This window comes from Chiloscyllium plagiosum, chromosome 2, assembly GCF_004010195.1.
Source record: "Chiloscyllium plagiosum isolate BGI_BamShark_2017 chromosome 2, ASM401019v2, whole genome shotgun sequence".
Classification (NCBI taxonomy): Eukaryota; Metazoa; Chordata; class Chondrichthyes; order Orectolobiformes; family Hemiscylliidae; genus Chiloscyllium; species Chiloscyllium plagiosum.
The window spans coordinates 141,491,280-141,506,854 of NC_057711.1; the positions used below are offsets into that span (position 1 = coordinate 141,491,280).

The following is a 15,575-nucleotide window of genomic DNA, read 5'->3' on the forward strand; positions in this document are numbered from 1 at the left end:
ACTACACTATTAGAAGACCCAAAGACCCATACACCAAACACCACTAACTTCAGCAAGGACAGTATTATCAAGCTTGTGGACCTATGCCATACCGCACACTTTGCCTTCACCAACAAAACTAACAGACAAACCAACCGGACACCCATGGGATCTCCGATATCAGGGTTCTTAGAGGCAGTAACGCAGAGACTCAAACAAACAGCTCTGCCAGCCATCCAACCCAAACTTTGGGTCCACTACATGGATGACACTTTTGTCATCACTAAATGAAACAAATTAGAGGAAACCGTCAAGACCATCAATAATACCTTTACTAGCATAAAATTCACTAAAGAGGAGGAAAACAACAACAAACTGCCATTTCTAGATGTCACAGTAAAGCGAACAGCCAATGGGGAACTTCAAACCAGCGTCTACAGGAAAACAACACATATGGACCAAATATTGAACTACAGAAACAATCATCCCAACACCCACAAACGAAGCTGCATTAGAACATTATTCCAATGAGCCACTACACACTGCAGCACAGAGGAACTACACAGAGCAGAAGAAAATCACCTATACCATGTATTCAAAAAGAATGGGTACCCAATGAACACAGTTTGCCGATTTCTCAGTGACAAACCCAAACAAGCAGACAAAACACATCCAGAAACCCTAGCCACACTACAAGACTACTCAAGATCCCTTAGCATCATGGTAGCCCACAAATCCACCAACACACTAAAACAGCAGCTAATGAACTTGAAAGACCCTATACAGACGACAAGCAAAACTAATGTCATTTACAAAATACTGTGCAACAACTGTAACAAGCACTACACTGGATAAACAGGCAGAAAACTAGCCACCAGGATACATGAACATCAACTAGTCACAAAACGACATGACCCTCTCTCACTAGTATCCTTATATACAGATAGGGAAGGACATCACATCCATCCTAGGACAAGCTAAACAGAGACATGTACGAGAATACCTAGAAGCGTGGCATTCCAACCGGAACTCTATCAACAAACACATCGAGTTAGACCCCATCTACCACACACTGAGAAAAAGAACAGGAAATGATATCACCAACCTAAAGAAATCCAAATATATAAATATAAAGCAGGAATCATCAGCAGTGCTTTGCCCAGAAGCACACTGAAGATGTTACCTAGTAGGGTGACAAAACGTCTGGAAATGGACCTTCCAGCTCAGTGAGCAAACCTACATCCAGAATGTTCTAGTGAATTGTCTCAGAGCAACTTGTAGCTAGTAGGATTGAATCTGAAAGGTGAAGATAATTTTAAATACTTTATATGTGTTCCGTAGCTTAATTGGGCTCTCTATAGATTAATATAAGAAGTGATATTCCAATATTTTAAAATTTTAGTTTCTTATATAAACAATGTATGGGATCACTTTCCCAGAAGCGTAATGCTGCCATTAACTAAGGGAAATAAGAGCACTTGTTATAATTTGGAAATCTCTCATTGGTGGAATTATTTTTTCATGGTGATTGCAAAGACAAACAAAATTATCAGGCAAATGTGCTGCCCTCTAGTGGTGTTTTCAAATTCACTTAACTGCTTTTTAGCTGCAGTAAAGGTTAATTTTCTTAACATTTTATGTTGACAAATATAAACTTATTTCATCTTTTTTTGTAAAGAAAATACTCAAACGAGCATGGGCGGCACGGTGGCACAGTGGTTAGCACTGCTGCCTCACAGTGCCAGAGACCAGTGTTCAATTCCTGCCTCAGGCGACTCTGTGTGGAGTTTGCACATTCTCCCCGTGTCTGCGTGGGTTTCCTCCGGATGCTCTGGTTTCCTCCCACAATCCAAAAAAAAATGTGCAGGTTAGTGGATTGGCCATGCTAAATTGCCCATAATGTTAGGTGAAGGGGTAAATGTAGGGGAATGGGTCTGGGTGGGTTGTGCGATCGGCAGATCGGAGTGGACTTGTTGGGCCGAAGGGCCTGTTTCCACACTAAGTAATCTAATCTAATCTTGATGAAAAAGTACTAAACTTTGTAGAAAAATACAGAAATTGTCAAATTTTCAGATTAAATACTAAGGTAATTGGGTTTTTACTGTTGGAAGGATTTGGTGTTTGACAAGATGTATATCATTTGAGAATATGATAAACCTAAGTTTAAAAAACACGCTATGTTTACAATGTTGGACAACATTTGTCCGGAGGGCTTATCTTATGAAGAGAGGTTGACTGAGCTCGGATTTTATTATTGGAGAAAAAGAGGAAAGAATACAAGATAATGAGAGGCATAGATAAAGTCAATAGCCAGAGACTGTTTCCCAGGGCAGAAATGGCTAACACGAGGGGTCATAGTTTTAAGCTGGTTGGAGGAAAGTATAGAGGGGATGTCAGAGGCGGGTTCTTTACACAGAGTTGTGAGAGCATGGAATGCCAGCAGCAGTTGTGGAAGCAAGGTCATTGGGGGCATTTAAGAGACTGCTGGACATGCATATGGTCACAGAAATTTGAGGGTGCATACATGAGGATCAATGGTCGGCACAACATTGTGGGCTGAAGGGCCTGTTCTGTGCTGTACTGTTCTATGTCCTAACATAGGGATTTGATCATTGTGTGACAGGAAGTTATCCACAATTACCACCGTTTTCCCAAAGTAGGAGATAGCTTTGTCTAAAGCTGTCTTTGCTTAGTGGAATGTTATGGAGGATATTGCTGGTTGTTTAAAATCTGCCCTGTGCCTTTAAAGTAAAACACCAGTAATACTGAATCTGCATATTTCTCAACTATTTTTTCCATTTCTTTGGGCCATCTTACTCCTTGCTAGAGGTACAGTACAATTCCACATGTTCTCCTATTCCTCATTCAATTAGCCATGCACATGAGTTTTGATGTCGTCATGTAATTGGGAAGCAGGGTGTATTACATGTTGTTAATGCTGCCCAGGAGTAGCATTCATTGGTCAATTCCTTCTCCTAACATGACAGTACAGACTCCAAACTGTAGAAGGGGTACCTACTCGGGTCAGCTAATTTAGAATTTTATATTTGACTGCAGATCAAACTTTAATCTTGGTCATTAGATACATTAAAGACTTTTGATATGTTCACTGATTTGATATTTGCCTCCTGATCAAGGTTATGATTTTTACTGAGCTTTGCAGAAGCTATATATTACCCCTTTTAACTGTTGATCTTCTATTTCTATCTTTCCTTTGTGTTCTTTCTTTCTTCTTGCTTCTTCCTTCAGCTCCATTCTGAATTTCAGAAGCTCACTGCTGTGTACTGTTGTCAGGCATTAGGGTAAAGTGTGACTCGATATTATACTCACTAAACTGGAAACGTGCAGTCAATATGTGAAAGAGAATAATGAAATTAGTTTTGGGAAGTACTATGATTTGTGCTGATCATTCTCATCTCTACACCCTATGCTTCACCTCAAGCATTACACTGTTGTCGTACATTCTCAATGAGCATCTGAAGGCCACCACATTGGTCAAATGAACTGCATTGTCGACAAAGGTTGATCTCCCTGCAAACTACTAACTTGATCTCTTAGGCAGAATTGCTATACTTGTCAGCATTTAATTTCTTGATCACTACATGTCACAAAAAAAACTCACTGCCTTTCACTGTGCCAGATGTTTTAATTTCCACAGTTGGTAGAAAATAGGCAGTCTGCTGCAATAATTCTCAGTTATTTGCCAATCCATCAATGATTTAATTAGTTTCCATTAGTATGTATTTATGAAGCAGAACATAATCGTTTGTTTGTATGCAAATAGTTGGTAATGTTTGTTTATTTAATCTCATTGAGAAAATCTGATATCATGCCTGCACATTGTTGCTCTAAAGATCGAAACAAAATGCATCATAGATAATATCATCTGTCTATAAAATAGCTAGAACAGGTGTAACAATATTAAAATAAAAAGGTCTGCAAAAGGAAAAGACGACCATTTGGGGAAATGAGATCTACAGATTCAGGATAACTGAAATACAAACAGAATATGATTTGAAATACGGTTAATCATTTCCCCATTTTTTTTGTACTTCTGAAGGCAAACTTCAGCTCCTTTCTGTGAATATTTAGAGTAAGATTTTATTTGTATCTCCTTCCCAGTTTTCAGTTAGACTCATTTGCTTGAACTTTTAGATTGTTTCACAATTAGAAGTGATAATTAAATTTGCTTTTTAATGTATTACAGGTTTGTCCAATTTGTGCAGCATTACCTGGAGGAGATCCTAATCATGTCACGGACGACTTTGCAGCTCATCTTACACTTGAACACAGGGCTCCTAGAGATTTAATATCCTTTTGAAAGGCCAATATCCAGTTACCTGGAAATGTCAAAAGGAAATTTCATAGTTGTGTATTTTGTGCCACAAATATTAATTCAGTTGGTTTTAAATAGAAATTATTCATGGTCAAGTACTTGGACAAAGTAATGAATAGTTGGGAAAGCTCCACCACATTTGTGTTGAGTGCCATAGTGTGGTATTGTTTTAGAATGTACATTTCCTTTCATTTAAGGAAATTGTAATATGCCATATTTTAATGTATGTGTTTGAGGTGCAGTTCATTTTAGCTTTCCCCACAATTGGCTTGGATGAACACAAGCTGCCAAGTAGAAGAGCTTTGATTTGCAGAGGGATCTGAATGTTTTGATCTATAAATCACAAAAATTGGTACACAAGTTCAGCAAGTGATTAGGAGGAAGGCAAATGGAATGTAGTCCTTAAAAGCAAAATACTGCAGATGCTGGAAATCTAAAGTAAACACAGGAAATATTGGTGGAACTCAGCAGATCTGGCAGCATTTGTGGAGGATGTTATGGACCAGGCCAGACCGCACAAAACATTTCAAGAAGATAGCCCAGACCCTAACTTTGCTAGTTGTTTTAAGCAGTTGTAATGCGGATATTCGAGGAGAGAATCAGCTGGTAATTATTTACAAGATTACTGAATGAGATACAAACAACAGAAAACAGAATACCAAACAACTAAGCCTATCCGAAAAACCAACAGATCATCCCAAAGTAATGATGCTGTTCCAAATACTTGCAATAATCCCCATAAACACCCTATGGCAGAAAAGGTAAAATCAAACATAGCATCTTACAGGATAGAAGTCAGAGAGAGGGTACCAGCCTTGACCTGCTTCTGTAGATCCAGCAGCTGCCTTTTCACACTACTGCTAAAGAAAACAGAAAAGCTGAGCTGGGAGAACTGGCCACTCTTCTTTCATAGTACAAGTTTTTTTAACTTGTAAGCCTTCTGCCTGAGGCTATCTCTGTTAGCTATCATCAAATTGGCCCTAAACCCTTCAACCCCCAGACCTTTTGGAGTCTGTGTCACTTACGACCTCTCTTTTTAAAACAACAAGGTCAGCATAACCTTGTTCAAGGAGTAGCTTTGTCATACCTCCCCCTCCCTTTTTAAGAAAGATCAATATCCAAAGACGACTTCATTTTAAACCCCTTTTTAAAACATTGCTAGTACTGTAAAACATACATAGACGTTACATTGACTATAAATGTGCAAACATGCACAACTGCAAATCGTTTCAGTCTGTTGTACTCCTGCCACTGAACGCCTCCATTTCTCGTTCGAGTCTCGACAATGCACCGACAATCATGTTTTCTCATCCCACCAGGGGCACAATTTTCAAATTGAATGTCTGTAACAAGCTCCATCTAAACAGCTTGGCATGTTTGTGCTTATGTTTCCCCACCAACTTCAGTGGGTTGTTATGACATATGATTGTCTCAGATGCGTTGTAGGAAAATAAAACTGAAAGGTTGTAATACCAACACCAAGCTCAAAGTCTCCTTCTGAACTGTCAAATATTTCTGCTGATGAGTACTCAGACTTGTGAAGAGGTACCTGATAGGTTTTTCTATCTTCTCATCCACTATGACACCGAAATTGGAGGTGTAGTGGACAGCGAAGAGGGTTACCTCAGATTACAACAGGATCTGGACCAAATGGGCCAATGGGCTGAGATGTGGCAGATGGAGTTTAATTCAGATAAATGCAAGGTGCTGCATTTTGGGAAAGTAAATCTGAGCAGGACTTATACACTTAATGGTAAGGTCCTAGGGAGTGTTGCTGAACAAAGAGACCGTGGATTGCAGGCTCTTGGCTCCTTAAAAGTGGAGTCGCAGGTAGATAGGATAGCGAAGAAGGCGTTTGGTATGCTTTCCTTTATTGGTCAGAGTATTGAGTACAGGAGTTGAGAGGTCATGTTGTGGCTGTACAGGACATTGGTTAGGCCACTGTTGGAATGTGTGGGTAGATGAATAGGAAGGGTTTGGAGGGATATGGGACTAGATTGAGTTGGGATATCTGGTTGATGTGGACAGGTTGGACCAAATGGTCTGTTTCCATGCTGTACATCTCTGACTCCATAACTGAGCGCTTCTTGTGTGACCATGAATTCCCGTTGCTAAAACTTTTCTGGTAGTAGTCCTTCAGAAGTACATATTTCCTCATCTTTCAGTATCACAGATCGAGAGGATCCTGTTTCTCCTAGTATTGTAACCTCTTTACCTGCTGCTCCTGGCCTGTGTGAATAAACTTTATCTTTGCAGGTATATATGGTTTAAGAAGATCTGGCGCTTCCTCTTTAACCAAGCTCCAACCAGGTTGTACATTCTGGTGCAGCTTTCTAGCCTCTACTGTGCTTTATGTTACCACTCCAACAAAATTCACTGGCTTATCCTGTTTTCCTATATCTGGCTTCCCAGTACTGCTCCTAACGCACCAACACTCTGATTTCATATGGCCTACTTTATTGCAGTGAAAACACTGGAGCTTTTTAACTTCTCTGTCCCCTTCAAGGGTTTCCTTTTTGCCATGTGTTAAGTTATCCTTCTGATCTTCACCAAGATCTACCTTTCCCTTTCCACATGAAGATTTTTCTTTTCCCCAATTTCTGTCCCTCACGGATTGAAATTGGCTCTGGAAGTCAAATTTTGCTTTATGGACCAACTCATAATCATCAGCCATTTCATCAGCTAATCTTGCCGTTTTAACACTCTGCTCTTCCACATGAGTTCTCACTACTACAGAAAGTGAATTTTTGAACTCCTATCTATGTGCCAATTTTGGAAGTTCAAACTCTGTCTTTTTCTCTCTCTCTCCTGCTAAAGCAATTTGTTCTTTTTCTCTTTCCTCTGCTTTTAATCAAAATTCCTTGTCTTTTGCCTGTAACTCAAGCTGCTTAATTTTCAATTGACTTTTAACTGGTCTGGGTGGGTTACTCTTCGGAGGGTCAGTGTGGACTTGCTGTAGGGAATCTAATAATCTAAACTGCTCGCAACCTTGGTATTATATAGATTTGTTCAGCCTTTACATAGTTGGCAGAGGGAAAGATGGAGTTGGTAGCTAGTGAATGGAGTTAGTAGCTGGTTCCAAAGACCTTTAGCATCAGTGTTAATTAATTGAAGGAAAAGTATCAAGAATTTTAATGTACTTTGAATTGGAGGTTTTACTTGCAGGCCTTTGCTTATATTTCCTTAATAATTATTTATGATGAATCCAGCGGTGTTCGACATGTACGTAGGATGTTTCATCCTGGCCGAGGCCTTGGAGGACCACGTGCTCGTAGATCAAACATGCACTTTACTAGCAGCTCCACTGGTGGGCTTTCATCCTCACAAAGTTCATATTCTCCAAGCAATAGGGAAGCTATGGATCCAATAGCTGGTGAGTTAAAATTTATAGTTGCATCACATTTATTAAAACAAGAATATATTGGACTACAAAATGTAATTGAACAGTTCTATCTTGATAGAATTTTAATAAGCTGCTTGAATGTAATGTACCAATGTAAATTTATAATTCTTCATAGTGAACAAATCAATTTCAAGTAATTCTCTATCAGAAATCTATTAGGATTAATTGTATTTGTAATCTGTAAGAATTGTGGAAGCCACTAATGTATTTATTATTCCAGTTGTTACACAGTGGCAGACTTTTTTTTTAAATGTTGGTAATTCATTAGCTTTCTTTGTAAACCATTTTCAATCTTTTTTTGATTGTTCCTCTTTTATTTCACAATTATATTCTATTAATGTATTTTAATATATATATTATATGAGCAACTAGTTAGGTCATGGTAAAATGTACATGTGGTAAGATCTGATATGATTTATGTAACTTACTGCTCAACATTGCATTACAGGATATTGAGAGTTTTTACGTAAATAAAATCTTCCACTTGAGCTCTTCCTGTTCTAATGTTTTGTCACAATTCAAATCATGTTTATTCAGTAATGGAATTCTTTGTCCAAATTTTGAGTATGTGTCAAGCTGATTGCAAAGTCACTGATGAGTGTGAAGCACCTGTCTCAGCTTTCTGCTAACTTGAATTTTCAGTTGTGCCTCTACATGCTGTACATTCTGATTGGCTTCCCTTCCCCCACCATCTCCAGAGAAGGGAGAAGCTGGGGAGTATTGACAGAGGGAGAAAGTGCAGAACCTGTGAAAAGGGAGAGATGAGATGCAAGGTAGCCGAGGAATAAACAGAATATTTGACTAATCAATTCGATATCTCTTTCCTGGCAAACCACCAACTTGGCTTTGCATCTTCTGCTGTCACCCTGTCTTCCCTTTTCTTCCTTTCTTCACTCCTCACTTCTGTCCATCACTTCACTTTTTTCCCTCTTTTAGTCCCATCCCTCTTGCACGGCTACCTCACATGCTGTCACCTTCTCTCATCCCTTTCTCTCCTCCTCCTTCCCCCTGCATCTTCACTCTTCTGTACACCTACTTGTTGCACACTGGCTTTATCAAGTTGATCCTTCAATCACCTCCCCCCAGCACCCACTCACTCAATGCGGTTTTTAAAATATTCCTGTTGCTGCGAAGGATTGCATTTATTACTCACATGTAGTTGCCGTAATAGTGGTATTGGTTATCCTTCTGCAGGCCGTATTGTGAAGGTACTTTCACAAGACTGTTAGAGAAGGAGTTACCTGACAAGAAAGACTGTCAATAAATGTCTATTAGTATATGGAGCAGAGAGGCTGGGAGGAAGGAGTCATGTAAATAATCCTTTAATTCATTAATAATAAAGGATATTAATTAATTTGTAATATTTTGTAGAAATAAACAATTTTCCTTTGTTTTTAATAGTGGTTTAGATTACTATTTATCTTGAGGCTTAGGCTGGACACTTGTAAGGAATAAAATGACTGAATAGGCCAACAAAATTGCTTTGAACTGTGAATATTGAATGAGGGTGCACCTGATTTGTATAGTTGGGCTTATTTTGTTCAAGACAAAAATCTATAGGTAGATGATCTACAAATAATAAATATGGATGCAGTATATCCTCATGCTGATGTTGAAATTAGAATACCAGTTCATTGATCTATTAATCATTAACTGTTGTACACATACAGTTAAATTATTCTCTCCACAGATACCGAATCAATGTGGTTTCTCCAGCACCTAATTTTTATTTGATCTCCACCATCTGCAGTTCTTTGTTTTATTTTGTTGAATTAAAGTGCAATCTAGGTTTCTGGAAATGAATTTTATGAAATCATTATCTGTAAGTGCAGACAGTAATGCAATATAATGGAACAGAATAGAGCAACACAATGTGAAATTCTAGATTAGATATTATTACTCACGTGCTAAGCAGTGGCTTTATCAAGTCCACACAGTCCAAACTCCACAAGAAAGTCACCTTCAGTTTCCTCCCATAATCCAAGGATGTGTAAGTAAGGTGGATTGGTCATGCTAAATTGCTCCTTAGTATCTAGGGATACACAAACTAGTGAATTAGTTATGGTAAATGTGAGATTGTGGAGATGGGTTGGGGGGGTGGGAAATCTGGATCTGGTTAGGATATTCTCCAGAGGATCAGTGCAAGACCTGATGGGCCAAGTGGCCTCTGTCCAGACAGTAGGGATTCTACGATGTGGCAGTCAGTTTGCACATAAAGGCAGTTCTGCTATAGCGCATCTTTTGTTGACGTGAATTGGCTGTAATGTTATTGGGTCAATAGGGAGTGCTTTTTCTAAAAAGCAAACTTTTAAATTGTGTGTTGGCTATAACGTGATTACGTCGCCAACATTTTAAGTGTATTTGTATTCTGCAATTTTTGTATAATGTGGGATCACAAGACAATGCAACTACAGCGTATTAGCAGAATTACCTGTGGTGAAATGTGACATTGACTAGATAATCTGTTTTAATTATTGCTTGCTTCAGAGCTGGAAACATTATGTAGGAACATTTTAATTCTGTTGTCATATCTTATTTTTGTCAAAACATGATGCTTTCTCAAGTTAAAAAAAAGCACTATACCTCATTTGAATTCCACATATGAAAGCAGTAAATGCTGGAAACAAGCTCTGCAGGGTAAACTACATCTCCTTGAATGCTGCCTGAACTGCTGTGCTTTTCTAGAACCACTAATCCAGAATCTGGTTTTCAGTATCTGCAGTCATTAAACTATATCTGTGTAGAGATTCAAACAGTTGACACACATCTGAAATTATAATGTTTCTCTCTACACAGCTGCTTCCTCACCTGCATTTTCATGTTTATATTCCAGGTTTTCAGCATCTGCAGTATTCTTTTTAAATTCCAGACTACAGCATTACCCAAATATCAGTTTTTGCTGAACGAATATTTGCAATTACCTGGTAATTTGAATGAGCAATTTAAATAAAGCAAGATAGAAGATGTTTTGTGCTCAGAAATTCAATCAGAAGAAAATAAATGTCTAAAGAAAAAATTTTTACCAACCCCAATTTCTGTGAAGAGTTAGCAAAGGAATGGATTAAAATTGTCAAGCTTTGATTTCTATCATTCAAGAAATTTTAGATAAGGTGCATGTAAGCTATTTAGGGCAAAGCTGATGGTGCTTTGCATAATGAGAATGCATCATGGTAAGAAAATAACAAGAGTATTGAAAGGTACCAAAGGTAGCTGGTATGGAAACTTGTGATGAAAGCTATGACAGTGACTACACAAGAACATAGGACAGTAGAACGAGTAAGTTTTTTGTTGTTGCACTTCAAATCATAAAAGTATATATTTTGTGGAAAAAGATAAAAATGTACTTTGTATTGTAAAATTTTAAATGGCAAAGAAGAGCTATGGTGTGATGAATGTTAAAGCTGGCAGCACAAGTAGATATGGTTAAAAATAGATGAATGGAATGCTTAGTTTTGTACTTGAGAGCATGGAATAAGAAAGCAAGACAATAGTATTGAGTATGTACAAAGAATTTGGCTGGATTTGGACTGTTCAGTTTTGTGTGTCCTATTATACGAAAGATACAAGGAAGGTGGAATCATAGATGCATAAGATAAAAAGGATGAGGCATTGTGGTTATGAAGAAAGATTTGAAAACATGATTTTTCTCAATCCTGCGAGAAGGTTAAATGTTTATTTAATGATATTTTCAGAATTAGTAAAAGTTATGATAAGGTAATTAGTAATATTGCTACCTGACCAGTAGAAATTGACACCGCAGAGATTTAAGAATTAGGAGGATGAGAGGAGTTGTAGAAGTCCCTGCATGTTTGGAATATTGATGTGTATAGTCAAATGGCTTGTTATTGCATTGTGATATTTTATGATTACTTTTATTCCAATTAATTTTAAAGATGATATGCAATGCAAGATGCTCAGCTAAATTTGTCAGAAATGGTCTGAACTTCTAAATGTCTGGAATGGCAAAGAATGCATTCAAGTTTGATCGATGTTCAGTCATAGTTCGCAGTCCTGCAATTTGTTGAAGTTGCTGCTACATGCTGATTAACTTCAAATGTAATGCATTTCGGCACGAAGTTACCTTGCCATCTAGTGGCAAGAATCTGCAATACTACTAGGAAGGATTTTTTTAAATTGGTAAAAAGGATTAAAGGAGGTTTATTTTTGTTAAAACCAAAGTATGCTAATTAAGGAAAGGAAAAAAAAAAACTTCAAATAGTTGAGCTGACAATTTCCCTAATATATATCCGCTAAAATGCACAATAGCTATCATTTGAATCTTTGAACAAGTACCTTTGAACATCCCAATTTATTATCGTATATTGCAAAAAGGAATGGTCTTGCCACAGGGGAAGCATACTGTACCCTCCACTCCAATAAACAATCATTCCTGTTACCTGCCCTTGAATCAATTTCACAATTATGTTGCTACTGCTACCTTTATTCTGTGGTCTTCAGCTTTAGTGCCAGATAATTACCAAATATCTTTCAGAAGTCCACATGCACCACAACAACTACATTGTCCTCAATATCCCCAAATGTCTTTTTAAACAGAAATCTCAGATGAGGTTAGTTGAAAACAATTTGCCTTTACATCCCAGTTATTTTCCTTAAATAATCCAGATTTGTTCCAAAGTTAGAAGTTAAAGTGACATGTCATTGTAGTTTCTCTCATTCTCTATTTGTAGAAAGTTTGGACATTTAGAATTCTCCAGTCATCTGGCATATATCCAATCTCTAAAGATGATTAGAAAATTATACCCCAGGAATTTCCACCCTTGATATCAACCGCCTAGGATGCATCCCTACAGAATGAAAATATATAGGTGCTTAAAAAATTAAATTAAAAATATGCCGAAATATTTAATAGGTCTGGCAGCGTCAGTGGAGAGAGTAACAGGCAAAATTACAGCTTTGATCTTTCTTCAGAACTGGGTAAAGATAAAAATGTGATAGGTTTTAAGTATGTGATGGGGGAAAAGGTGAGAAAGGGCAGAAGGGAAAGACTGATAGGTGGAATGGTTAAGTAACAACAGGTTTCAAAATATAAGACCAAAACGTGTTAACTTCATAGCTTTTGTCAGGATTCAGGAATTTATCCGCTCTACTTTCAATTAATTTCTCCGGTACTTTGTAAACTGCAAAATATTTCAGTTTGGATTGCTTCACATGCAGGCCTGGCCAGTGACACTCTCATCCCATGAATGAATTTTTAAAAATGTACATTTTTCAGACAAATTCTTCCAGTCAGATTTATCGCCAAATTGAGAAATTTGTATGGGATTCCCCTGTCAAAGAGCTTTTCAGTCTGTCGTCTTGATGTGCTGTATTATCAAGCCAGTTTTAATAAAATGTTTAAAGCTCTTGTTGTGAAAAATCGAGCATTTGGGAAATTACGCTACCAAGCCATGGAAAATTTGAAGCATCAATGAAAAGAATACATCGTCGTGCTTTAATAACTTGAGTTGATTCGAATATATCCCATTTTTGCACAACAAAATTCTTGGAAAAAGTTATACCCTGTTCACAGTAGTTGTCTCTTGTCAGTGGGGTGGAGGGACACATGTACTCTTTCCCTAATGGCAGTATTCCATGGAGCTCAGCATAAATGTCATTATTTTAACTAGTTCACAATATGTCATTTAATATGCTTTCTCTTATTATTCCAAGTCTTCTAATAATCATTTGTCAAATTTATTTAATAAATACAGAAGTATTATTTTATTCGAGAACAAAGCTTATTGTGTGAAGTTTATATTATGAAGATATAAATGTTAACTCCATTAAATATCTAAAATAATGTGCACACACCCACACATCAGATAAAGGAAAACAAAAACAGATTTGTGTCTGCAGAGGTTCAATTTGGGTAAAGCAAGACTTGGCTAATACATCATGAAGCAAAAAAGACAAGGTTTCAAATATTGCAATGGCTGTTGTGTCTTTCTAGCATAAGCAGATGAGTGTCACCAAACATTCTGTTATTTCTGGGATCATTGCAAATGCTGCTTCTCTTGGAAACGTGGTATGAAGAATTCTTCCAGATGCTCTTCAAGAGGACAATCGGATTTCACAGTGGATTCGCAACATTGGTTTTTTCAGAAACAGGAGAAGCTATCTTGAGTAGCATCATCAGCGACTCAACAATATCCAAAACAGCCATCACACCACTTAGACGTAAACCCAGGCATGGAGCCTTCAGTAAATAGTTATCATAAAGCATGTTACTGCCAAGAATTGCCTTGTTTTTTAAAAAAGGTTTCAAATGTAAGCCAGATATGCAACTATGCATAGTTTCATATGCAACTATGCAAGCCGGATCGGGAGTCTCACATGGTGTGTTGCCTGCCCGGTGCCAGGGTGCGGGACATCTCTGACCGGCTTGAAAGGATATTGGAGCAGGAGGGGGAGGATCCAGTTGTTGTGGTCCACGTTGGGACTAAAACATAGGCAAAGCTAGGGTGGAGGACCTGTTTGGGGACTATCAAGCACTAGGAAGGAAATTGAAGTACAGGTCCTTAAGCGTCATAATCTCCGGATTACTGCCGAGCCACGTGCCAGTTGGCATAGGGATAAGAAAATTAGGGAAGTAAACACGTGGCAAAGGGATTGGTGTGGGAAAGAGGGATTCCACTTCATGGGGCATTGGCATCAGTTTTGGAACCGGGGGATCTGTACCGTTGGGGACATCTTATGACTTCCAATATCTCTAATGATAAGAAAGTTAGCATTAAGGCACTTTACCTGAATGCTCGTAGCATTCGTAACAAAGTAGATGAACTAACGGCACAGATCATCGTGAATGATTATGATGTGGTAGGCATCACAGAGACATGGCTGCAGGGGTTTCAGGACTGGCAGTTAAACATACAAGGATTTACAACTTATTGAAAAGATAGGGAGGTGGGCAGAGGGGGCGGGGTGGCCTTGTTAGTTAAAAACGAAATTAAATCTATGGCACTGAACGACATAGGATTGGATGATGTGGAGTCTGTGGGTGGAATTGAGGAACCACAAAGGCAAAAAAACCATAATGGGAGTTATGTACAGACCTCCTAACAGTGGTCAGGACCAGGGGTGCAACACGTACCGGGAAATAGAAAAGGCATGTCTGAAAGGCAAGGTCACGGTGATCATGGGGGACTTCAATATGCAGGTGGACTGGGTAAATAATGTAGCCAGTTGGATCCAAAGAAAAGAAATTCATGGAATGCTTACAGGATGGCTTTTTGGAACAGCTTGTCATGGAGCCCAGAAGGGAGCAGGCTATTCTGGACCTAGTGCTATGTAATGAACCAGACTTTGTAAAAGATCTTAAAGTAAAGGAACACTTGGGAAGCAGCGATCATAATATGGTAGAGTAGTTCAGTCTGCAGTTTGAAAGAGAAGAGGCATAATCGGATGTAATGGTATTACAGTTAAATAAAGGTAATTACGAGGGCATGAGAGGAACTGATGAAAATCGACTGGAAGCAGAGCCTAGTGGGGAAGACAGAGCAAAAATGGCAGGAGTTTGTAGGTATAATTGAGGACACTGTACAGAGGTTCATCCCTAAGAAAAGAAAGATTATCTGGGGAGGGATTAGACAGCCATGGCTGACAAAGGAAATCAGGAAATGTATCAAAGAAACAGAGATCCTATAAAGTGGCCAAGAGCACTGGGAAATCAGAAGATTGGGAAGGCTACAAAAACAAACCGAAGATAACAAAGAGAGAAATAAGGAAGAAGAGGATCAAATATGAAGGTAGGCTAGCCAGTAATATTAGAAATGATAGTAAAAGTTTCTTTCAATACATAAGAAACAAACGACAGGCAAAAGTAGACATTGGGCCACTTCAAACCGATGCTGGAAGGCT

The 15,575-nt window shown here is 38.3% G+C and overlaps 1 protein-coding gene across 1 annotated transcript in view; it reads left to right on the forward strand.

Moving 5' to 3' along the window:
• The window catches only part of kcmf1 (potassium channel modulatory factor 1), a 125,504-nt gene that overhangs the window by 94,352 nt on the left and 15,577 nt on the right, over window positions 1–15,575 (forward strand). The window contains exons 4-5 of the mRNA XM_043719754.1: window positions 4,187–4,288; window positions 7,514–7,688. Of these exons, the coding sequence (XP_043575689.1) occupies window positions 4,187–4,288; window positions 7,514–7,688 (277 nt within the window). The remainder of the gene's footprint in view (window positions 1–4,186; window positions 4,289–7,513; window positions 7,689–15,575) is intronic.